This window comes from Berghia stephanieae, chromosome 1 (assembly GCF_034508935.2).
Source record: "Berghia stephanieae isolate SIO BIC M18660-M18661 chromosome 1, UCSD_Bste_1.3, whole genome shotgun sequence".
NCBI lineage: Eukaryota > Metazoa > Mollusca > Gastropoda > Nudibranchia > Aeolidiidae > Berghia > Berghia stephanieae.
In genome coordinates, this window is record NC_088360.1 from 3,910,622 (window position 1) to 3,937,722 (window position 27,101).

The 27,101-nt window shown below is 35.1% G+C and overlaps 1 protein-coding gene across 1 annotated transcript; it reads right to left on the minus strand.

Annotated features, from left to right (window-relative positions):
- Positions 1-2,750: 2,750 nt before the first annotated feature.
- LOC144966285 (uncharacterized) lies at positions 2,751-27,101 on the minus strand. The gene is made up of 2 exons (XM_078902506.1): positions 26,417-27,101; positions 2,751-8,875 (listed from the first exon to the last, which is right to left on the minus strand). Exon 2 carries the CDS (start codon positions 8,813-8,815, stop codon positions 6,896-6,898), a length of 1,920 nt encoding a protein of 639 aa, XP_078758632.1. The 5' UTR covers positions 8,816-8,875; positions 26,417-27,101; the 3' UTR covers positions 2,751-6,895.

Sequence of the window (27,101 nt, forward strand, 5' to 3'; positions counted from 1 at the left end):
AAGGAAAAAAATATCATCTCCCAAAACTATAACTATAAATTCGACTGTCTCCCTCCCAGCCAACGTCTAGACAAAACCAAGCAATCTCACCCCAAGACGGAAAGCAATTGGAAAACAGATAAAGGGGGATAGAAGAAACAGCACATATATACACATATATATGGAAAGAACAAATGATTTAGGGGGAACAGACAGCAAGGTTGTGAACATATATAAACAATCCTTTGGCCAAGAAGCAGGAGTGGCTAGCGTATCCTAACCCTAAGTGGAATTCGAACGTAAAAAAAAAAAAAATTAAATTTTTAAAAATCAATTTGATGACAGAAAAAGTCTGTGTATCCACGAGTCTTATCCAGAAGAGGTGGTAGATTTGAATTTCGTCATCTGAATCACGTCAACAAGTCAAACGTCCGACCCAAGGCACAAAGTATAGTGAAACTAGTGGAATATTTGTTTTTTCTTTGCCATATGTATCAAGAAAAAGAAAAGCACAAAACTTGCACATGTGCGATAAGATAAAGAAACCTTTAAAAAAAAACACACACACACAAACACAATTTTCAAACACTACTCCTTTTAAACAACAACAACAAAAAAAGTACTTATTGATAAATCATTTACACATAATCAAGCAATTACCATGTAGGGATTATCCCCCCTGTGATTTATTGATAAACATTGTTGGGCGGCAGATGCTAAGATTTTTGTTTGTTTGTTTGTTGCTTTAGGTCTCTTCCAACACAATTGAGGTTATATGAGAGACCGCTGAAACAAAAAAACAAGCAATCTAACAAAAATAGTACAAATGTAAATCAAAATCATAACCTAAAGATATCATAAGCTAAATTATAAATAACCAAGAACAAACAGGCAGAGGATTTACAGGAAAAAAAATATCCCTGTCAAAAATACAATCACAAACCAAAGAAGCAGGATAGGCTAGTAAAGAGAAGAAGAAACGACATCACTATCGATCGTACACCCATGCGAACATCATAGGTGTATGATTCAAGGGTGATGCTCCCATCCAACCACCCGCCAAAAATACAATCACAAACCAAAGAAGCAGGATAGGCTAGTAAAGAGAAGAAGAAACGACATCACTATCGGATCGTACACCCATGAGAACATCATAGGTATACGATTCAAGGGTGATGCTCCCATCCAACCACCCGCGATGCTAAGATTAATTGGACAATAGCAATTATATATCTAATAAAACTGATTCGGTGCATGTGAAAATATCGGGTGTTGCAAAAATAATATGACGAAATCATTTTCCTTTTTTCTAGTTATAAAGCAGTTACAATGGACTGAATCGATGACTATAATAATAATAATGATAATAATAATAATGATGATAATAATTATAATAATAATAATAATAATAATAATAATAATAATAATAATTATAATAATAATAATAATAATAATAATAATAATAATAATTATAATAATAATAATAATAATAATAATAATAATTATTATTATTATTATTATTATAATAATAATAATAATAATAATAATAGCAATAGCAATTGAGAATTTATCCAAGTCTGACTTAATGTTGTACAGTGCCATGGTTACCACAACCCCTCTGGCGTTGGTCTTTTGTTCTTTTTTGGAGTTTTACGCTTGTGACACTAAAGATCATTGAAGTGCCAGTAAAAAGGAAGAAGGGATAATAAAAACATTTCTAGACTTACAATTAAAAGCACACACCTGTAAAAAAGTAAGACAAAGGCAAATGGTTCAAAGCAGGAAGCATAAGTAAATTATCAATATGTGCTTTGTTTGAGATCAGCCCAACATTTTTGGTGGAGTTCGGCCCTGTTAGCATTGGGGAGGGGAATTCAAGCATATCTGAATGAAAACATGCTTCAGCCTGACATGGCAGCTAATTGCATCCCTTGTGGCTGCAAAGTATCACTGATTTGCATTACGGCCATACAAGCTGTCATTTTCTGCTAACTTTTCAGATTTTGCATTTTTGAAAAAAGGCGAAAAAAAAAAGAAGACGATTGATAGGTCGTGTGTAGAACGTGAAAGATAATTAATCAAGAGTAGTTTCTTTTTTACTATCTCATAGAACGTGAAAGATAATTAATCAAGAGTAGTTTCTTTTTTACGATCTCATTTCCTTCCTTTCTACTGGCGCTGATATAACCATACATTTGTTGCAAGCGCCGTGAAACCCTTAAAGACAAACTAATAGTCCCCCTGCCCAATATGGACGGTCAGGAACCCCAACCCAGACAATCAACGTGGTGGACCACTACATCCAGAGGCATGTTTTAGAAGAATTATCTTTACATCGGCTTGATGTAGTCAGTGACACCAGTGTTGGCCACAGTGGGCGACTTTGTTAAACAAAAAATGAAAAACAACCTTTGAAGGTATGTACAAAACATGGGATAAAGCTTGTGTTATAGTTATAAAAATGTTATTCCTAATTATGAAATATTGCCATTATCATTTTTTTGCAACACCCTATATAATAAGTCTCTCTAAGTCTAAGGGTGACCATCTACTTACGACAAAAACAATGACAAATGAGGAAACCAAGAAAGACATTAAATATCTCAGTTATCACTTCCAGCATCACAGACGGTTGTTCAATAATAATATGATGAAACAAGAAAATGATACTAATACATGTCAATGATAATTTGAACACACAAAACACAATCTGGCTGATCATAAGACAATAGAAAACAATATTATCAACGATTTCATTGAGACATTTAAAATTTTTATTTTTCAAAATATGACAATTTTGTTTGTTGTTGCTTTAGGTCTCTTCCAACACAATTGAAGTTATATGAGAGACCGCTGAAACAAAAAAAAACAAGCAATCTAACAAAAATAGTACAAATGTCAATCAAAATCATAACCTAAAGATATCATAAGCTAAATTATAAATAACCAAGAACAAACAGGCAGAAGATTTACAGAAAAAAAAATATCTCCTGTCAAAAATACAATCACAAACCAAAGAAGCAGGATAGGCTAGTAAAGAGAAGAAGAAACGACATAACTATCGGATCCTACACCCATGCGAACATCATAGGTATATGATTCAAGGGTGATGCTCCCATCCAACCACCCACTGACAATTTTGGCATCACCATTAGTTTTTGGAGGGAAAAAAATAATTATATTTACAACGACAATACACTGTTTTGTTGTTTTTAAGGGTTTTTCGGCGCTTGCGACACATTAAGGTCATACCTGCGCCAGTAAAAAGGAATAAAATGGAATAGTAAAAAGTTCTAGAGTTACAATTAACGCACCCAAGAAAAAGTGAGACAAAGGGGAATTAGTCCAATAGGGAGTGGGTGTAGATTCCGAGAGCACACCATCAAAGTACTTGGTGTGAGATTACCTTAAAGTCTGATCCAAACAAAAGCACAGTTCACCCACTAAGAGGAATACACTCAAATGTTTACAATTTCATAAACAATATATGTAAACAAGACAGTGCATTATAACAGAGATATAATTTACAAGACAAAAAATACCATATCCCAAAACTCTTAACTATACTTTTGACTGTTTCCCCTCCCTGCTAGGGTATCTGACCTGGGCCAGGACAAAACCAAGTAATCTCATCCCAAGACAGACAAAAAGCATGTTGGATAACAGATATAGTGGGATAGAAGACACAGAAAGAGCCTCCCTGCCCACCATGGGAGTACAATACACTTGAAAATTAGGTACTGTGAAAAAATATTAAACAACTAATAAGAACAAATTCATCGAAGCGTTCCATAAATGAAGTTGATTCAAAATCTAAAAATAAATCAATAATGAAGGGAAAAAAAAAAAATCAAAACAACACACTGAATCTTTTTTTTTTTTAAACACGTTCACCTCCGACCAATCAAATTTCATTAAATAATTACATAATTGCAACCCACCAGCTCAAAACAGTATGACTGAGTATTAAGCCGAGGTGATTTAGATTTAGATGCAATATTGGAAAACAAATTTTGGGGATACAAAAATATGAAATTTGACTTAAAATGACATGTTTTTTGAGGGACAAATGAATAGATACAGCTGTCTTATTTTACAGTAATGAAAACAAAAATCTCAATCATAAAATGGTATAAAAGGGATTTGAGATGATGGGTCACATTTATTGGAAAATATAAAGTAAACCTTTCATTGTCATTTATAATTGATTCATATCATTGAGCATTGCAAAAAATATTTCAGGAAGTCCAAACCGACCATTTCACAATTTTTCTTTTTAAAGATATATTAATTCAGGTAATCTTCAGTCAGGGATTATGTGAAGACTGTGCAATCAAACCAAATTAATGCGGTTATGAAAATTGTGAAAGTATTTCATTAGATTTTATCTGACAAATATCTTTTTTATAGAGGGTGTGGGGGGAGGGGTGCTGTTTTTAGTTACACCCACTAGCACTGCTGATAGAGAGGTTTGTGTCAATCTAGATACAATTTTTGTGTTAAAAAACTATTAACCAAAGAGGATAGACATATATCATAAAAGTTAATAAGTCGCCGTGTAATGTTTCATTGAAATCAATCTAGAGACATCTCTATTATAAAAAGAAATCCCATAATGTAGCAAATAGAAAAATTGATACAGAAATGAGGCTCTGGCTGGAGGTCAATAGTGTATTTCATTCTTGGTCGTTATTGTAAGATATAGGAAATAATGTATCGAAAATCTCAATAATACACACTTTATCAAATCCTTTGAAAAGCGATTCCCCCTATTCTTTTGAAGCTAAATCCTCCGCTTTTTGGATTTTTAAAACTTTTCAAGCCAAGGAAACTGATGGGTTGTTATTTATCCAAAGTAACTAGATGATGATATCTTTACAAAAAAAAAAAAAAAACTTTTTTCAAAACACTCAGATCTCAAATGTTTTTCTTCTTCTTTTTCATTTTTTCCCCAGTGCTTGAGATATCTTCAAAAAAAAAAAAAAGTCGTTTGTTCAGAATCAATGACCTTTCGTTTCAACCATACTGAATCAATTCTGCTTAAAAATGGCATAAAGTAGTATTGTTTGAGATGGTGAGTTCAAAATATGTTTGTGCTAAATCCGTTCTTTTTTGTACAGCAATTGAACTGGATGGCAATGTCATAAACTTTTACACCAAGGAAGGAGGTCTGTCCTTTAAATTTGAATCAGGCATAATTATCTCGTGAGGTAAAAACTACAAGATTACATTATTAGTCCCCCAAACCCAAGAAATATTAACTGTGGTGAAAAAATGTCCTTAGAACTAGAACTGCACAAAATCTGTCACAACAATATAGGACAGAGGAGTAGGTTCCTTTAACTTGAATATGAATAAACTTGTACTTACTTTAACTATAACACTAATTTGCTAAATCAAAAAGTTCTATCCAATCAACTTCAAAACACTTAACTTTCTAAAATGCTCCTGAGAATGCAAACTATAAAAAGGGGATGAACTGATGATGGTATAATATAATCTCTATAACAGTATAATGCAAATGGTGAAACAGCAAAACGAATAAAGTGTATATAAATCTTCTGATGTCACACAATGCATTTCCGCAAGGAATGCAAAACAACAACCGAGTAACATCCATTCAAAATAGAAAGTATGTAGCTACCACAGAAGGAACAAAGTAGCCTCTCCACCTTCGGCCATTATTATTGTTATGCGAGTACAAAACATCCTCTTAAAAATCAACAATCTTGACTGGATGAAACAATTAAGTTCCAAAGATTTTCACCTCAAGAAATAATATCAATCAATAAATAAAATCCTGGAATTTCAAATCCTCCTTGATATTTTCATTTACAATTCTTGAATCAACATTTCATAAATTAATACATTTAGCATTCAGATGTAAACAAGCTTTCAAATCCCAAATCAAACAAAGAAAACCAATAAATTCCACCTATGTCAGACCAATGAATGATTAAAAACAATATATTTTTTATTTAAGGCAGCACACCATCCATCCATCCATACACATATTCTATGATATCATCTGGTAAAGCTGCTCAAGATGGTTAAAATAAAATAATTCCACATCAAAATGAAAAAAATCATAATCCCCCATCTCAACGGATGTTAAATAAAACCGTGAAAATTGATGGCCTTTGATTGCAAACCCTTCAATTCCCAAAGAAATATAATGTTTTACACTTATGGTGAGAGACCATTCCTCAACAAATAGCACACCACGTCTAAAAAGACAGAGTATAACAATCCATTGAAAAATAAAATGCTTTATTTTGAAATGTGATGAAACTGTTCATAATTGAACATATTTTGGTCATTTTTTTTTTTTTTTGGGGGGGGGGGGGGGGGGGGGGTTGAAATCTCATAAAAAATTCGGTTTCCCCAAGTTGAACACTTTGCAACAGAGGCCATTGGAAAAAAAAAAAAGAAAATATTTTCTCATTCTAGACAAATGATTTCACCTTCTCTTAAAACTATTATTTTCATGTCGAGAACATGTTCTTATTCAAACCAATGCAGCAGTCTTTTGTAAAAAACACAGGTTTTTCTCCTAATACTAACACCCAACATCAAAACAGAAGATCGAATAAGGACAACATTAAAAAAAAACAAAAAACAAATCTAGCTGATGTTAGTCTCGCTTCACTTGATTGCATAGAAGAGAAAAACTATTCAGCTTGACTATTTGATGAGATGACAGAGTCAATAAAATGTAAAAGATCCGTCGGCGATTCAGAAAATTCTTTCATTAAACTGACATCCAAGTCAGGTAACAATAATTGTAGCGTAGAGCATGACAATTTGCAAAAGTATTTGTGGAGGGCACTGGGGTTTTTATGAACAAGAACAGATGGTTGATTTTTCAAGATTCTTTCACAATCCTTGTTGAGATTTAGCTGCGAAAATCTTGGAATCACTGAAATGTTACTATCAATGTTATAAGTTCTTTTGATGAAATGGGAGGAATTTGAGGGAATACGATCCTGGAATGGTGACCAAGATCCTTACTGCAACAAGGATCATCAGTTTTTACAAGACCACACTGCCTACCCTTTTGTAAGGAAAGGAGGTCCATTTTAGAATCTTTACTTAAAATCTGAGCTGAGGTATCAGCAGATGCAACATCGTTTACCCTGCTAAATTCTGAGAGCGGTGCAACATTCACAATCGAGTCTGTTGTACTCATGTCGTCCCCAGAATGACTCATTGAGTCACTCAATTCATCTTTTGTATTAGATTTATTCTCCAATTCTTTCAAATAGAAAATAAGGTCTTTGAGCAATGTTTCAAATTGTGTTGATTCTGGACTCATTAAATTAAGTTCTGGTGCCAGTTGAGGAAATAACAAAGACACTAATCGATGCATGCGATTCTGAAGAGTGGATAACTGAGACGAATAAACAACAAAATCATACAAGTCCTTTGGGAGATGACTACTAAACGATATCAAATCAACAATGGAGAGAGTTTTACTTCTCTCTCTCTGTTTTCGAGGATGAGAGTGAGAATGATTTCTGGAAAAGGTGCTGCACCTCTTCTTTGAGGTTGACAGTTTACGGCCATTCTTATTATCATTCATTGGCAAGTTCTGACTAGGTGTAGAAGAGGAAGCCAGGTTGCTGGCCTTATTGCCATACAAATCCTTTGAAAATGTTTTATGTTTCCACGACAGTGATTCAGCTGAATCTATAGTATGTCTTTTTCTTCTAGCTGCCATCTTTGAAGTTATGTGACTAGGTGGAGGAACCACGGACAAAACAGGAGGTTCGTGAGGATCATCAATGCCAATATTATGAGAGAGTGCTACTGTATCAGTGAATTCCTCAACGTCTCGGACTGCCTCCAGCTTTGGGCACTCCCTGTCCCATTCTCCGGAATCGTGACGATACACACCTACGCTTTTCATATCATCTGCCGACAAGAAATTGTTTTTAAAATCTAAATGAGTTTGCTCTGAAAATGGCATCAATGAGGTATAGGTTTCCCTCGACGTGAACGAATTCCAAGACATTGAAGGATTGTCATCTGTATTTACGTCTGGACTAAAAGGTGTATTTGGATTATCCGATTCTAAATTTGAGCCGGGTGAAAGCACATGAGGGGACACACCTAGCATACATGTACTGTCACATTCCATACCTATATTGTTACTGACTGGTGCTTTGGCTTGCCTATCCTCATGATTGTTTCCGTCTGATTTCATCATTTCAGATGTCGAATCAGCTTCCATTGCACAAAAATTTGGACTAAGATTTTGGAGTGTAGCATAAGATTTTTCAGCAGGACCATCATCATCCTTAGCATCAACTGTCGTAAGATGAGCTTCATGACTAGGGATAAGAGGTGGTGGAAAATCGTCTCCTTCAGATACTAAAGTAAACTTATCAAAAATATTTTCAGATTTTTCCACCTTGTTGTGAAAACACTTCTCTGTCTCTTTGCTATTGTCCCTAACTTCTACTTTCCTCTTATCAGAAACATTTTCAAAAATACAGTCATCAAAGATTTCTGAACCTTTGCTGTCACCGTCTGAGAGGACCAAATTACCAGAAATCTTTGTTTGACCATATCCGACTGGCTCCAAAATGGGAGGCTCATCTTGGAAACATTGCCGAGAGCCTGGAATGAGACTGTTTCCTCTACGATCATCGTGTAATGTTGGGGAAGATCCACTATAATTTGTTATATCCTTACTAAGGCAGTTGTCATACTCATCATTCGAGTCATCCATCTCAACAGAGCCTCCGTCTTCAAAAGCTTCTGACCGCTTATCTTTTCCTGTATTGCTACATTGAAGCCACTTCTCAAATTCCTTGACATATGCCCCTGCCATATTGCAGAAGGTTTTGGAATATACCGGAAATCTGTGGCTTATTACTTTTTTAAAATGGTCCTGAAAAAAAGAAAAAAGAAAAGAAAAGTTATGATAATGTGAATTGTAGCTAAAGTAAAAAAAAAAAGAAAAAAAAAAAGGGAAGGCGTGACAAAAAGAGAATAAGATCAGAATATTTTTCAAACTTGTCGGTTACTTGTACTTGTAGAGGGTTGCCAATTCAGGAGACAAAAATTTAATAATCATAATAATAATAATAATAATAATAATAATAGCAACAACAACAACAATAATAATATACACTTTATTCATCAAAAAAACTGAACTTACTGAACTTTGATGCACTGAGTGCTGAACTCCAGTAAAAAGGCAGTATGTACTTACTGTTTTCAGTAATGCAGGTGATTGGATAATATACTGAGGCAGACCTGCCAACCTTCCCAGAATGAAAAATGTATTCTATGATCCTAAAAAGTGATTTTTGTCTGCACATGTAGAAAAATAGTGCGCACTATTCAAATATGTATATAAAAGCTAAGATGATACCAAAATTAAGATAAACTCTAACCTTCATCTCATCATTCACAACAATCTCTAGTAATTACAAAATTATCTGGTTTATCGATAAACTAAACCAAATAAGGCTCAGAAATCATAATATGCAAGGACATTGCTTTTTTTTGTTTGTTTGTTTGTTGCTTTAGGTCTCTTCCAACACAATTGAGGTTATATGAGAGACCGCTGAAACAAAAAAAAACAAACAACCAATCTAACAAAAATAGTACAAATGTAAATCAAAATCATAACCTAAAGATTCATAAGCTAAATATAAATAACCAAGAAAACAGGCAGAAGATTTACAGAAAAAAAAAAATATCCCTGTCAAAAATACAATCACAAACAAAGAAGCAGGATAGCTAGTAAAGAGAAGAAGAAACGACATCACTATCGGATCGTACACCCATGCGAACATCATAGGTATATGATTCAAGGGTGATGCTCCCATCCAACCACCCGCAGGACATTGCTTTCAAAACACCCAAATAAATGACCAAAAGGCCCCAATCCTGTTGGTAGTATTGATGCTAGTGGTAGTGGAAGAGGTGGTGGGTGTTGTAGCTATGGTGCTCAAGTGATTGTGTTGGTGATGATGAAGCTGTGCTGTTGGTGGTGGTAGAAGTGATGATGATGATGATGATGAGGGTTGTGGCAATGAAAATGCTGTAATGGTGGTTGTAGCAATGTTTATGCCATGGTGGCGGTTTTGTGGTGATGATGATGATGATGTATCAAATGAAGTAGTGATGGTGATATACATCTGCCAACCCAGTAAATCAGTTGTAAGTTTTGAGATAAAAAATCTGGGACAGCGGGCTTTAATTCCACAGATAACATTTTGCACCTAAGACAATATATTTTCCGTTATGTTATCTAATGATCCATGTCTCTTTTTTTTTTTGAGCATTCACTACTCCTTCTCCTACTACTACGCGCACTACTACTACTAATACCACTTCCCACCAAATACTACCAATATTATCACTTTTGGTATAATGACGGGAAATGTTAAAGTTAAATACATCTAAAAACGATTCTAGTGAATTCATTTTGAACCAAACAGCGTCCCTAAAGCTGCCCACTTGGTAATAAAAAAAAAATCAGACTCATATTACTCATATAAAAGAAAAATTAAAAGATCACTATAAATTTAAAAACCAAAATACAGTAATTTTAGTTAGTACAAAGGGAAATAATATTTATGTTTAAGCTTATCATTATTATTATTAGCAATGCAGTTTTTAATTGAAGGCTTCATTGTCAAAGATGTTGGTGTAATTTAATCTCCAATTAACATGTTCTATTTAACAAATAAAAGCTTAAATGTGGCCTGAGGCCATTTAGATTATACAATAAGCTTAGGCTTACATGCAGAAATCCATGCAAATCCTCACAAAGGCATGAGAAAAATATTTGTGAAAACCAGCATTATATTACTATCTGAAATTATCATTATAGTACAAATTTACAAAATGTGATGCATCATACAACAGTTGATGTATGACATGTATGTATGCATCAAATGTATCACCTTCTACATCATTCACCCTCGGGGGAAAAAAACAGAATATTACAACAACAAAAATCGGTGTTTTCTGAGCTTATTTAGTCTCTAGCTTGTCTACAATTGTCTTCACTTAGTCTATAATGACAGGTCACAACATCTGTGTGTTGATCCCTAGACCTTACTTCTCTAGTTCAGCACAACATCAACATCAGCATTCGTCTGCAGACATGCCAAATTGAAAACTTCAAATTTAGTAATTGTTATGTAAATTTTTAGTAATTTGACAAGGAAATTCGTAATTTCTGAAATTGTGTATGAACAACCACAATATTATTATTATTATTATTATTATTATTAGTAGTAGTAGTAGTAGTAGTAGTAGTGTAGTAGTAGTAGTAGTAGCAGAGCTGCCAACCCCATCTGATGAGAATGTGTACAATGGGACCTCAAAATGGGGGAGATTTCATGAAAATGGGTACAATCCTGAAATCGACGGAAACTAACCATTGTGAAAGTAAAAGGAAGGTATAATTACATAAAGTCACACCGCACAAGCTCACTTGCAGCAACAATGATGTTCCCAAGACTATAATCCAATCCTTTCAGAATTCTACCTCCCAGCATGAAGATCATAATTGATCAAAAAATATATGAACATCCACTAGGTCACCAAGTTTTCTCAATAGGCTAGTAATAAGCTAGTAATAATATGAATTACACATAAAGACAACTGAAGTGACTCTGTACACTGAAAATGGGTACAATCTTGGGGGAAATGCGTACAAGCGGACAATCGCTGAAAATGCGTACAATTCCGCATTTCTGGCAGTAGGTTGGCAGCTCTGTAGTAGTTGTTGTAGTAGTAGTAGTAGTAGCAGTAGTAGTAGTAGTAGTAGTAGTAGTAGTAGTAGTAGTAGTAGTAGTAGTAGAAGTAGTAGTAGTAGCAGTAGTAGTAGTTGTTCTTCTTCTTATCCTCATTATTATTATTATCATTCTTTAAGTATTACTAAGAATTAAAAATTTGTACTTGGCCATGAAATTTGTCTAGAATTTGTAAAATTACGAATAATCCGTAAGATTCAGAAGGTATGCGCCTGCAGTCTAAGCTTTTGTTTGCTTTCTGTGGTTCAAACCAACACTGTTTGATTTTCACTCAGTTTTTCATGATCGTGGAAAAGTTAATGGGAATCCCTGCACCCCATTCAGTAGATGAGGCAAAGCAAGACAAAAAGCTAGTTTAAGTGGTGATAGTCAGCACTTTTCTCTTCAAATTAGCAGAAACCGTGATTCAATTTCGTATTTGTGAGCGATCCGGTGAATCCCTGCACCCCATTCAGTAGATGAGGCAAAGCAAGACAAAAAGCTAGTTTAAGTGGTGATAGTCAGCACTTTTCTTCAAATTAGCAGAAACCGTGATTCAATTTCGTATTTGTGAGCGCGAACAGTGATCAGAGATAACAACGACTAGCTGATAGCACAGTATCTTATGTTTGAGGCGTGTTCCAATAAAGTGGAGTGTTAACTATCTGGTCAACCGCTGTGGTAGCAAACGCTACAGTGGTTCACCACCTGGCAAATGCTTGTGCAATGTCAAGGGGCAAGTATGATAAACTTTTGCCTCATTTTGCCTCATCTACGGATAACACTCACATCAACTGGCCCAAAGGGGATTGGACAGTATTGGTCTGTTCATCTTGCATTTTCATTACAAGAAATTTTACCGTCAATTGATGTCACTATAAAAAAGGATTTTTACTCAAATTTACGGTTACGGTCAGTCACTAATGGTATATAGCTATATAGGGAAAGAATTGGGACTTGGACACCTAATCCTTATAGACAGGAAGTCATTATTACAGATGTTGTTATAAGTAGGCTGCACTGTATTTTATTCCAATGTACAAAAATTACTGGTAAATTCTCATCAACTGACTTTTACGGTCGTTGATGTGTCGAAGCTGGAGCTCTGTGTATACAGCATTGACAGTTTTAAAACTCATTTTTGTGGAAAGATTATAAAACCTTTCTATCGATATCAAATTTGAATGGATTTAATTATATTATCATTATCGGTTTTAAATATTTAAACTGTATATTCCTCAACATTACCAATAGAGTTTTAATCAATGGAAACTATTTCTATTGACGCAAACACTGAGGTAAACATGAACAAAAGCCAATAAAACAATAATTGGACACCGTCCAACAGTTCACTCACTACACACTCACACCCACGCTGCTTACACCTACGCAACACCAGCTTGACACTGACAAAACACGCGATCACAACATAACTAAACATTTATCAACAAAAAAAAATAGGTGAACAACTGTCAATCACTTTGTTAAGTAACAACATGTGCCGGAAATATTTTACGATATAAATGGACCTTGTTCAACAATATTTACCAATGGCAACAAACGTAACGATCACAACCATAGCAACCACAGCTATCACAACAACAACATCAATACCAGCATCAGCAAGAGAAAATACAAGAACAACAATAGCAACATCACCTACACCAATGAAAACAACAATACAGTCCCTTTTCAAATTTCAGATCAACAAAGCAAAACAACCTACCACTACAACACCATCATCCAACGTTTACGACCATACCTTCAACCAATGCAAAGAAACAAGACTGAAAATAAAAAATACTATAACTATAAGTATTATGAACCTAAAATGCCATAGTCTGAGATAAGCTTTGACAAGAGACTAAAACTTGAACAAATTACAAACTCACCACAGATTCTTACAGCAACCGAAACATATTTAGACAAAAATATCAAAAGCAATACAATTTTTCTTACAGCAATTAACTTGATTCACCACCATACAGGAAAGATCAGTCACTTGGCCAGAGAGGTTTACTGTGAAGAAAGACATTTCATTGTGTCTGTTGCAAAGGAAGCAGATACAAATAGCAAATTATACCTAAAACATAGACATGTGTTTGTGGGCAGCTTTTACCACCAACTTTCAACGGAACAGAAATATCCAAACAACTTCGCAATTCCCTTGAAACAATTTTACAAATCGATGAGAAACAACCCACATGCCACTCTTTGTGGGACCTTACGTGCCAGACATCGCTTGGAAAAAAACATAAAATAAGACAAAACTACCAGTTAGCAAAGGGGCTATATGACTAAATGAAAATGAAGCATTGTTAGATAATATGTATGAGTTCAATCTCATAGAGGTGGTCAAAGAACCTCCAAGAGAATCTAACACTCTTGACCCAGTACTTAAAACATGCCCCAGCCTTATACAATCAGTCTTTACAGCATGAGTTATTACTTACAATGTTCTGTCAGATTTAACTTTGAAACCCAAAATCCAATTAAAGGTTCCCAGAACAAGCATGTTACATAACAAAGGGGACATGAACGCCATTAAACATAGACTTTTAATGAAAATTACTCTCCTTTCGTGAAAAAAAAAAAGTTTGCGAAATTGGAAATATTTATCAACAGTCTTTGGACTTAATAAACAAACACATTCCCTCTAAATTAATCAGTGGAAAACCTCACTAACAAGAGGGCTGGCATAATAGTTACTCTAAATTAATTGTACGACACATTTGCCTTTGTCAAAACACACACTTTCAATGTTTGCAAGTTTCTAGACTTCATTTAGATTTTTACAATTGAATCTGACTTCAGACCTGCCTACTATTACGAAAAATTCGTAGTTAAAATACAAATTTTTGGCTTCAATCACAAAGTAGTATAAAGGCATTCAATACAATAAAACTTGTTGACAGTGAAGTTTTGGTGTCAGGGCACATAAATTGAGGAATATGACTATAGGACAGATATTTATGTTATAAAGGTAGTCATGGTCAACTATTCTTCCTGCCCTAAAAACTAAAATCTTTACACTATCCAGCAGACAGGTCTGATGTATTAGTCTCAAAGTGATACAGTTAGATTTAAAACTCAAGGTCTTGTTTTTAAAACTAAGAACCAGAGTGTTGATCTATTCGATGTCTCGCTACAGGCTGCCAGATGGCCAGAGTTCCACGTAGCCAATTTCAACTTCAAAAGTGGCTAAATAGAATCTCCCAAGGTCAAAACACTATGACCCCTTTTAAAAATTGGTTTCGTCAAACAAATTGACTGTAAACTAAAAAAATATAAAAATAAAAATTGATAATTGAAACACGATTTTCTGTTTGATCAATTTAGCCTCACACATAGCTTTCTAATGCCCCCTCAACCCTCCACCCCCCCTTGCCATAAGTACGGTATGCGGTTACCATGTACTTGGACTGTGAGGCTACATGTAGACACACCAAATGATTTTTACAAATAGTATTATTTTCAGACCTTTAACTTTAAAAGGATACCAAAAAAATGTGCCATGATTTCTTTCGTTAATAAGTATAAGTGGTCCAATTCTACTGCAAAACCAAAACTTTTCCAATCGCATTGATATGTCGGTTGGGAGGCAGTAGAGAGGTAACTGAATCTTTCTGTAAAATTGTCTCAATTAACAAAAGACAATCAATAACTCAAGAACTCTGGACTCATTGTGGTAATCCTTCTATGTTAGGAGAATTGAAACGAGAGAAACAAGCTGGTCATCAGCACATTTAACGTGAGGCCACCTACTATTCGCAGCAGTACTGAATACACGAAAGCTATCTTCTATTCGCAGTACTACTGCAAATAACGAAAACGTTAGCCACCCACTATTCGCAGAAGTACTGCGAATAGTAGACAGCGTTCGTATTCATTATTTGCAGTAAGCAGTACTGCAACTAGTAGATACATTCATTTCAGGTATTTGCAGTAGAACTGCAAATGCAGGTTCGTTCTGTATTTGCAGTAGTAGCCATAAATGAACTACATTATTATTTTTTATTTTCAATTAATTTTTATTATTATTATTTTGCGTTACGACGACGATGTGTCTGTTGTTGTGTAGTGACGGTGTTGATGTGGTGGTTGTAACTGTAGTGGATGGTGTTGATGATGTAGTAGTGGTAGGGATGATGACTATAAAGATAATGATGATGATGTAATGGTGGTGGCGGTTGCTGTAGTATTGATAACATTGTGGTAGCTATGGTAGTGGTAGTAATGATGATGATGTGGTTGTGGTTGTAGGCACTTTGATAAAAATTTCAATCTCAAAATATCTTAATTTGACCAAGACAGGGGGATGGGACTTGAAAAACCATATTTTTGATACCTTATTTGTTTCTTACGGTTCCAGAGTTATTTATATTTTTCTGTTGAAATTTTTGTCAATTTTACAGAGAGAATCTGTGATCTCACTGCTGCCTCTACTCTAAACCAGCATCTCGCAGCGATCGGGAAATTTTGAGTTTTGCAGTCAACATGGCCCACTTATTGTTTTCAGTAAAGTTGTTTCAATTAAAAATAACTGGCAAGTGTTAGGCATCATTTCAAAGGTTAGAAAATAAGCTTCATTTTAATATTAAAATCATTTTCATGCATGGAAAGTATGAAAAAAATTAAGGATAATTGAAAATGGAAAAAAATATGAGGCTTTTGTAAAAAAAAAAGTGGGGTTTGTTTTGTTTGTTGCTTTAGGTCTCTTCCAACACAATTGAGGTTATATGAGAGACCGCTGAAACAAAAAAACAAGCAATCTAACAAAAATAGTACAAATGTAAATCAAAATCATAACCTAAAGATATCATAAGCTAACTTATAAATAACCAAGAACAAACAGGCAGAAGATTTACAGAAAAAAAAATATCCCCTGTCAAAAATACAATCACAAACCAAAGAAGCAGGATAGGCTAGTAAAGAGAAGAAGAAACGACATCACTATCGGATCGCACACCCATGCGAACATCATAGGTATATGATTCAAGGGTGATGCTCCCATCCAACCACCGCAAAAAGTAGGGTTGATGGCGGGTAAAATACGATGAGCGAGTGTAACAATTTTGATGAAATTTGGCAGAGATGTTCTTCAATTAATTGTCTATCGATGTATGAAGTATAATTAAAATGTATCCATAATATTAAAAGTTCTTATTCAAAAATGGATAAATGTTTATTTAATTAGCTTTCTGAGAAATAAAATCAGGAACTAAGAATGAAATACACCGTTAGAAAGCTTGTTTTGTGCCCTTTAAAATGATAATTAGTCACACAAAGGTTCACAAATAACACCATGGTGACCAAAAACAGTTAAGGGCCAAAAATCGAGTTTCCCCTTACAGTGAGCCTATCGGCGGCCACTGGACTGGAGTTATCAAAGTGCCTATAGTAGTTTTAATAGTGTCGGTGGTAGCGATGATGATGATGTAAAAGGTGGTGGTGGTTGCTATAGTTTTGATAACGATATGGAGGTTGCTGTGGTAGTAGAGTAATGATGATGTGGCGGTGGCTGTAGTAGTAGAAGTGGTTTATTTATTATGGCAACTTCTGTTATTATTTCCTTCAAATCCAAATGACAATCACAATCTGCTAAAATCATAATATTTCAACTTTTAAAAACATTAAAACTAAGACCAAGATTTTGGTCTCCCTTGCCAAATTGGTCGATTTTGGCTAGGGCGACCAAGATTTTGGTCTCCTGGCGTAAAACTGTATTTTCGTTTATAGAACTGTTTCTCTATGCTGAAGAGGCAAGTATTTTCTTCTTTTATTTATTGCCTGTTTGTTTTTGTTGCTGTTGTTTTTTTTTGCTCTTTATAATCATCCCCCCCCCCCCCCACATCAAAAAATGCCAGAAAATAGATTGCAAGTTATCGGCCGGTCGCCCACATAAAATGTAATTTTATTTTTTAAAAACAATATTTTTAGTTTTTTTGCTAGGTAAATCGTGTATTCATTTATAGAACTGCTTCTTCATGTTGTGGATGTTTTAAAATTATTTTTTTAAAATTTATTTATATTTTATATATGGGTTTGTTTGTTTTAATTTTTAGGCCTTTTAGCTAACATTATTATCATGGTGGCGTTTTTATGCACCTTCGTTGGAGGTGTACAAAAACGCACCGTTTTTATGCACCTCTGTTGGCGGTGACGGTAAATTAATGAAAATGTTGCTGCATACGTCCATGAGGTTTAAATAGTTTTAGATTGTAGTTTAGCACGCTGCTTGGTGATTACCTATGTACGTTTATACAATGATAATAAATTAAAGAATATTAACAATAATCTAAAAAATCAAAAGTAAAAAGAAACATGGCACACAAATAGGTACTGATCTCAAACAAATAAATAATTTTAGAAAATTAAAATTGAAGTTTTTTTTAAAAACACGATAGACCTAAAAAGTTTTTGAAAAAAAAAACAAAAACAATGTCTTTCTCAATAAAGTAAACTTAAAAAAAAAAAAATATGTCTACAATGGGAATCGAACCCAGTACTTTCAAGGTTAGAGTCTGACAGCTTGTCCACTGGGCTACGGAGCCACCTGACTGTTCATCAGATTTAATAAGGTCTTTCTAAAACATTATTTTTCCTTCAATGCAACTTCTATTATCTGGTTTTATATTTCGACCTTTTAAATTATTATTATTATTATATAAATTTATTAACAAAAACATCCTACAGATGTCACAATATAACTTTCGCCGTGTCCAAATACAGAAACACAATATCGCTGATGAAATTGGGTGGGATGCGCATGCGTGACGGAGGTGCATAAAAACACTAGGTATTATCATACCCCCCCCCATACGAAATTTATTTTTGTACTCTTCTTTTTTAAATATAATATTGGGAAGATAGACCGTGATTTTGGCCTCCCGAGTAAAGCCATGTTTTCAATTGTTGGCAGCTTTTTCTTTGTTGATCTCGTATCATGGTCTCCCTTGCCCCCTCCACCACCAGTTTATAATTAATTTTCTCTCCGTGTCTAAAGAGGGCTCTGCATGCATTGTTATTTAATATTAAATAACACAAGAATGGTCTTCGTAATAGTTTCTTTAACCAATATAGCATTAAAAAAAATAAAACTTAACAGTAATTACCTCGAGGTTTTATTCTTGTTGCTTGTACGTATATCTCTGATCTCCAGTTCGTATTAAAATAGCTTCTTGTTTTTTTTTCCGTTTTTAAAAAATTCTCCCACCATATATCTGGCCCCGCGGTTTTATGCATTTTAAAAATGAGAAATATTCATTAAGTTTAGGTGAATATACATTAAAACAAGAAGAAAATATGTAGACTTCAATAATATACAATAAACAATTCGGACTCAATGTACAACTAAAACTCTGTGAACAGAGAACCCCCCCCCCCCCCTCTTTTTTTTTTCTTCTCTTCATTGACTTTAGTGAAAAATGTCTTCTCAAACGAACTTATCTCACTCAGACTCAATCTCAGATCCAACGAACCAGTAGTATAGGCAGACTCACTGTTTAATCATACAGTTGAACTTTAAAAAAAATTAAGATCTGCTGTCGACGTCAGCTCACAAGGAACAGAGAACGACGATAGAGTGGAGTCAGGGTCAGTGTCATTTAATATTAGCAGGGGTGAGAATGACTGGTCACAAAAAAGGAGGAAATTTTTAATCATGAAGATCATGACCCATCCATGCGACCATAACCTATAAATTTGAATTTCACTAAAATCAGGGGTGAAAATGACTGGTCACTAAAAAGGAGGAAATTTTTCAGCGCTAAGATCAAGAACCATCCATGCAAAAATAAACTATAAATTTAAATTTCATTAAAATATATTGTGATGCAATCCAAAATGTGTCTCGCTGCAATGTCTGACACCACTCGGAGGAATTTCAAAAACTGAAAGTGTAATTATAACATGGTGGTTGTAGTAATGGTAGTCGTAGGTATGATGAGGGTCCGTGGTTGTAGTAGTTGTGGTAGGGATGATGTGGTGATGGTTGTAGTAGTAGTGGTAGTCGCCACATCTCCCTTATTCACAGATTCACTAATGCCCACCTCCCATTGTTTCAAGTTGACCAGAGATGCCAACTTAAAATTTGGCTCACGTAAATTTCAGAAACAATTCCGAATAATTTCAATGCTTAACAGGAATTTCTGCAAACTAAAATAATCTATTGAGATCTATAATCATCCCAATACCCCTTGTTTCAAATCAAGTAAAGTTCCAAAACCAATTTCATTATGACGTATAAAATATAAAAATGAATGGTAGGGGTGGTGGTAATAATGATATGATGGTGGATGTTGTACTGGTGGCAGTAATGATAATGATGATGTATGTGGTTGTGGTGGTTGCAGAAGTGGTGGTGGTGATATTGTTGTGTTGGAGGAGGTTGTAGTAGTGGTGGTAAGGATGTGGTAGTGATTGTTGTTTTAATGGTGATAGTGTTTTGATGTCGTCGTCGTGCGTGGTGTATTGATGGTGATGATGATGATGTGGTGGAGGTGGTTGTAGTAGTAGTAGTGGTGGTCCTTCATGAAATGATGGTGTGGCGATGGTGGTGGTTGTATGTAGTAAAGTAGTAGTAGTAGTAGTAGTAGTAAGTAGTAGTAGTAGTAGTAGTAGTAGTAGTAGTAGTTAGTAAGTAGTAGTAGTAGTAGTAGATAGTAGTAGTAGTAGTAGTAGTGGAGTAGTAGATAGATGATGTATGAGTAGATGATGGAGTGATGATGATGGTGGTTATAAGGTGTGTACTTGGAGATGAAAAGAGAGATTGATGGCTGATGTGAAAAGGATATGATCCACTTTACAGATTGAGGTTTGTCTACAGAAGGACAGATAGAGTGTGTTTGTGTGTGTGTGACAGAGAGAGAGAGAGAGAGAGAGAGAGAGAGAGAGAGAGAGAGAGAGAGAGAGAGAGAGAGAGAGAGAGAGAGAGAGAGAGAGAACAAAAGGGGGAGGAGAAAGAGAAAAATGAGAGAGAGAGAGAGAGGAGAGAAGAGAGAAAGAGAGAGAGAGAGAGAAAGAGAGACTGCTCCAATTGAATATAGTGATAGGTACAGAAAGGTCAGGTTAAAGTATTGAGTGAACGTTATTGTTATGTGTGTTGTGTTTTATTTGTTAATCGTAAATATTAAGTTAACGTATGTTTCATGTTGGAAATTGCCAGACAATTAACATTTAATTGAATCATGTGTGTGTGGTGTGTGTGTATCACTGTTAAGTATAGGAAGATGAAAAATGAAAACATATTGAGGCTAAAGAACTGGGTGCTCTTTACTGATTTGGGTGCGTGTGTGTGAGGGAGGGAGGGAGAAGAGAGAGAGAGAGAGAGAGAGAGAGAGAGAGAGAGGAGAGAGAGAGAGAGAGAGAGAGAGAGAGAGAGAGAGAGAGAGAGAGAGAGTCGCTAGGAGATTACAAACGATGAATATTTATAATCTAGTGTATGTTTATGTAAGTATATGTGCAGAGTTTAGCAAGTTAAAATGTAAAAGAACAAATGTGAGAGTGATCTCGACAATTGAGAGGTTTCCAAAGAGAAGAAGAAGAAGAAGAGAGAGAGAGAGAGAGAGATTGAAGTCAAGGTGTTTGTGATGACATGTTATTGGTAATAGTGGAGGATGAACATGAAATCTAATCGGGACTAAACAAATAAGTGTGCTTTATTGATTTGTGTGTCTATGAGTGTTTGTGTAAAGAGAGATAGATGGATAGAGAGAGAGAGAGAGAGAGTTTTGAGCTATCAGTTCGAAGGGTTTTTACGGTGCTTGCTTCACTTTTACTTGTAGGTCATTTCAGCACCACTTAAAAGGTAAAAATGGGGCTGTAAAAAAAAAAAAAGATTTAAGTAAGATCAAAAGTACCGGAGAAAAGGTGAGACTGCTTCAAATAGGTGACTTCAAACTAACTACGTTGATAGTTTGATCTTGGAGTCCGTTTGTGAGAATCGGACTCCAAGATCAAACTATCAATGTAGTTAGTTTAAAGTCACCTAAAAGTTTCACCAAGACACAAGCACAGAATCCTTGTGAGAGTAATACAAAATTTAGAACAACAAATCTAACGTCACACAAAAGAGAGATGATTTACGTAGACCTGTAAATGAGCTCTATAAAAATTGACTGAAACTCTTCGACAAACTGAAGATTCAATTTTTTTTTTTAAATAGGGGCATAATTGGAGAGGAGAGTGATAAATACAATATATCAAAATAGTGGGTGTTATTTCTTACTGGAAGTATGACTGCCATAATTTGATGTAGAAGGAATGCTAAATAAGCATGTCATTCATATAGGTAAAGATGACTTCATCAAAGTCATATTCCTGCCTCTGGAATTTTTTTGACATAGAAAAATAATCACCATTATCATCTTTAACTTCTAGCCATGACCAATTGAATTTATTCCTCACGAGACTCACATCTTTATCGATGCTCGACAAGTCTGAATTGCGATCCACGAACAGCTCAGCCATTGTGAGAACATTAGAATAATGTAGCAATGAGCAAACTTGATTTTCAATCAGTAAATGACAGAGAAAAAAAAACTTAAATAAATATGACTTCAGGCCAATACACTGAATTATTAAGTAGAAGTGAATTATCAAGAAGAAACTTCGGCAGGCGTAGCGGAAAAATTCAAAGAATCGAAATGAAGGTAAATCGCCACAAAACAGAAGCTCGCTTGGGCTTGAGCAAAACAATGCCAGAAAACGTCCTGATTTGCACAGGAATTAATTAGGCTACTTACCATTGTTCCTTATGATCAGGTACTCAATCAGTGAAGAAACGGTCAACCAGTTTGTTTACAACGTGAGGCAATCGAAATGTGCTTGTAGCAATCTATCCTACCTGTCGATTTGAAGATGTCTACATAACAGACTTGCGGCATTCGCAATTTACTTTATCATAGTTTTGAGACTCGAAGGGTAAATGTGGTCAATTTTGGCTTAGATGAAACAGTGAAATTTATTGCTCGGTGGCTCAGTTAAAATTGGCTACAGTTGGGATCACGATTGGAAAGTGAAAAAATAATTTAACGAAGGATGTGTGAAAATACCCAGGGAAGTGTTCAGACACGCCTTTTATAAAAAGCGTCGCTTTGTCTTGGCAATATATACATCGTTAATAAAAACGGTCCCCATGAGCTATGCGCAGCGCTGTGGAACACTCCTAATTATTTTACGGTCATTCGACTACGATTTGTGAATTCTTTCTTTTTTTATTTCTTTCTTTCCTTTTTTAAATATTTGAATTTGACAAATTGACTGATTTCAGTTAATTGACTGAGAATTTACAGGTCTATTTACGAGGACAAACACATCATCTCCCAAAACCATGACTATACATTTAATTGCTTCCCTCCCTGCCAATGAATCTGGCCGGCCAGGAAAAGGATCAAGCCAAGACAAAGACAGAAAGCAATTCTGATCTATGCAAGTAAAGATCCCACCAGGAAGATGATGTGATAGTGGTGCTTGCACTAGAGGTGGTACTGATTATAATGATGACAGTGATGATGTGGTTGTGGAGATGGTGTTACTGATGATAATGTGATAGTTGCTTTTGTAGTGGGGATGGTCATGATGTCATGATGGTTCAGGAGGGAGAATGACGGGTCACGAAAATGGAGGACATTTTTCAGCAAATAGTTCAAGACCCAACTATGCGACGATAACGTATATATTTGAATTTCATTAAAATCTACTGAGATGCAATCCAAAATGCGTCTCGCAATAATTTCTGACACTACTTGGAGGAATTTCAAAAGTTGAAAGTGTTTTTACAACATATTGTACTTACAGTTAAAAAAGGCAGCGGTAGGGATGATGATGCAGTGGTGGTTCTAGTAGGGTCGTGATAAGGTTGATGATATGGTGGTTGTAGTTGTAGAGGTGTTGGGAATGATCGTGTGGTGGTGGCTGTAATAGTTTTGGAAGGGATCATGTGGTGGTAGTATTAGTAGTGATAGTTGTTATGATGTGGTGGCGGAGGATGTAGTTGTATTGGTAATAGGAATGATGATGTGGTGGTGGTTGTTGTAGTAGTGGTGGTAGGGATCAGTGATAATGATAATTTGTAAAAAAAAGGAGCAAAATCTATTGGCCCGTCTGTCAAGCCCAAATCTAATGCAAAAAATAACACAGCTATTCATTGTTACTTAATATTACGTAATATATTACTAACTTGTAAAACACGTCTATTCTGATCACAAGATATTACTGATTTTTTGTAAATATAATTTTTAAAATTGTCATTTCCAATTAAAAGTTTTAGAGCTCTGTAATGCTTCCCACTATATCAAGAAATTATAATAAACTTTTGGCCAAAAGGAGGTATTTTTATACTACAAACACGGCTAGTGTGTGTGTATTACTGCAACCTTGTGGCTATGCAGCTTATGAATAAGAATCTTTAATCAATTGCAAAACATATTCCATCAAATGAGCGAATCTAAATCAAGCCTTTAAAAAAATTATTACTTAAATCGATCAGCCAAACTTACTGTTGTATTTTCTCTCTATTACAAAGTGATATCTATAAACATAATAATGTGAAGTTAGAAGGTTGGCTGAGAAATAAAATATGGAAATGAAAGAAAGAAAAAGAGTGAGAGATAGATAGCTAGATAGATAGATAGATAAAGAGAGAGAGAGAGAGAGAGAGAGAGAGAGAGAGCACTCTGATTTTTGTTTTAATTGGTAATTAGAGATAAGTTATAATGAATTCAATTTAATTCAGAACAAACAAACAAACAAACAAACAAACAAACAAAAAAAGGAGTACAAAGCTAAATGGTACAAAAATATTGACACCCATTTGCTCCATGCCCTTCCCTTTTGATCATCTGTTCATCCAAGGCCGTCATGGGTTTGTACCACTATTCACATTTGGCACCAGTGTGTCTAGACTAAAGTCATGGGCATGGGAATGTCATCAAAAATCATGCAGCTGAGCAGAGGTGTCAAAATGACAAAAGACATATTGGTGATTTTTAAGCTAAATTACCTCTTAGCCGAAAATGTTTGACACGGCAAAAACAGTTGAAAATTTCAGAAAAATCCTAAAATCGCGGAATTCCGCGGAAGATTATCATCACTGAGGGATGATGGTGTGATGGTAGTTGTAGTAGTGATGGTGGTGGTGATAGAGATGATGATGTGGTGGTGGTTGTAGTAGTAATGGTGATAAAGTGGTTGTGGTGAGTCTTTTTAAAAGGGGGAATTGTGATGGTGATGGGCGGAGATAAAACACTGTTTAGGCGGAAGATTCTCAGCCCTGTATTAGATAATAGTGCATGCGGAGCTCTGTCCTGAATACGGATAGAAAATTATAAACTGATGACGGGGGAAGGGGGGTCAAACGACGAACGTGTTGGCCGCGGGGGAGACCATGATACGAGATCAAAGAGAAAAAGCCACAGCACTTGGATGGTGTTCTTAAAACTATCCTATTTTCTTCCTTTTTACCGACACTGATGTGACCTAAATGTGTTGCAAGTCCCATAAAACCCTTTACAAACAAAGGCTTTGTATTCGTCGATGAATTGCATTGTACTCAACAGTAAGTACCCCCCACACCAGAAAAGTAACCGGATTTTTTGGAACTACATAAGGAGAAAATTGAAGAACGAAGAAGAAAATGAAAATAATTTTTGTGGTGGGTGGCTGATAACTCTCTCTCTAAAAAAAAAAATTTTTTTTTAAAACTGCCCTCCTCAACATAAAAATAGTACGAGAAACAATTCCATGGTTTTGAGTCGAAAGACCAAAATCGTGTCTTCCTAGCAAAAATCTAAAAATATTGTTAAAAAATTTGTGGGTGACCGCCTGATAACTTGCAATCTCTTCTCTGACATTTTTTTCATGTGGGTGGGGAGGGGTGATTATGACCTAAAAAATACCCCCCCCCCCCAAAAAAAAAATTTAAAAAACAAACAAAAGAAAAAAGAAAGAAAGAACAGCAACAAAAACAAAACAAACAGGCAAGCCGTGAATAAATAGAAGAAAAAACTCGCCTCTATAACATAAGAGAAGCAGTTCCATAAACGAAAATACGGTTTTACGCCGGGGGGGGGGGGGCCAAAATCTTGGTCTCCCTAGCTAAAACGAACCATTTTGGCTAGGACTAGGCAGGGCTAGGGACAGACTTAGAAGACACTTCCTAAAATTAAAAAATAATTTTGAAAGTTCCTACTTAAAAAATTCTAAACGCTGCGATTATTCTCAGACATGTCTGAGAATAAGAAAATTAATTATTTTCGACACCAACTTCTGATTCTGATCTGAATTATTTGGACTTTGAGTTTGAGAGAATTGTGAAAGTGAATGAATCGAATGAAGGCAAGGCAAGGTGACCAGATCGTGCCCGTGCCAGACGTGATGAAAAGATGAAAAACAAATTGTAACCATAGAAAAAAAAGTATAAACCGAGACACCGTCGGTAGAATATTCTTATTTTCATAGCTTCAAATCACATATCACTCAAACAAAAGGTGGTTTATTTATTCCATATTTCATGTAAAGTAAGAAAAAAATGGCAGTGGTGGGGGAGGGCTGACTCGGGTCCGAGTGCCAAGAACATTGGTTTCGGTCTTATCTTCTTATTTAGAAGGCGACCTAAAAGTCATCAAAAACAAACATAATAAAGCATTCTTTAAATATAATAGCGAATTACTTACAAGTAGGGTGGGCCAATAGATCAGATCTTGTCTGAAAAATAGACATTCCACTCAAATCGGCAGCGATGTCACCTATTTTGGAAAATGTAAACAAGGTTGGGATGCTGAACTGACGTTTTCCTCACCATCAACTAGTCTCGGGCATGCGCAGTCAATCATCGCCCTCAAAATAAAAGTGGCGTTTGTATACACCTCCAACGGAGGTGTACAAAAACGCTCCGTTTTTATGCACCTCCGTTGGCGGTGATGGTAAAGTTGTTGCTGCATACGTCCATGAGGTTTAAATAGTTTTAGATTGTAGTTTAGCACGCTGCTTAGTGATTACCGATGTACAATGATAATAAATTAAAGAATAATAACAATAATTAAAAAAATCAAAAGTAAAAAGAAACATGGCACACAAATATGATCTCAAATAAATAAATAATTTTAGAATATTAAAATCGAAGTCTTTTAAAAAACATGATAAAAAGTTTTTGAAAAAATAAAGCAAGAAAAAAAAGCAAACAAAAACAAAGTAAATCAAAAAAAAAAAAAGTCAAGATTGGGAATCGAACCCGGAGCCACCTGACTGTTCATCACATTTAATAAGGTCTTTCTAAAACATTATTTTACCTTCAATGCAACTTCTATTTTCTGGTTTTATATTTCGATTTTTTAAATTATTATTATTTTTATATAAATT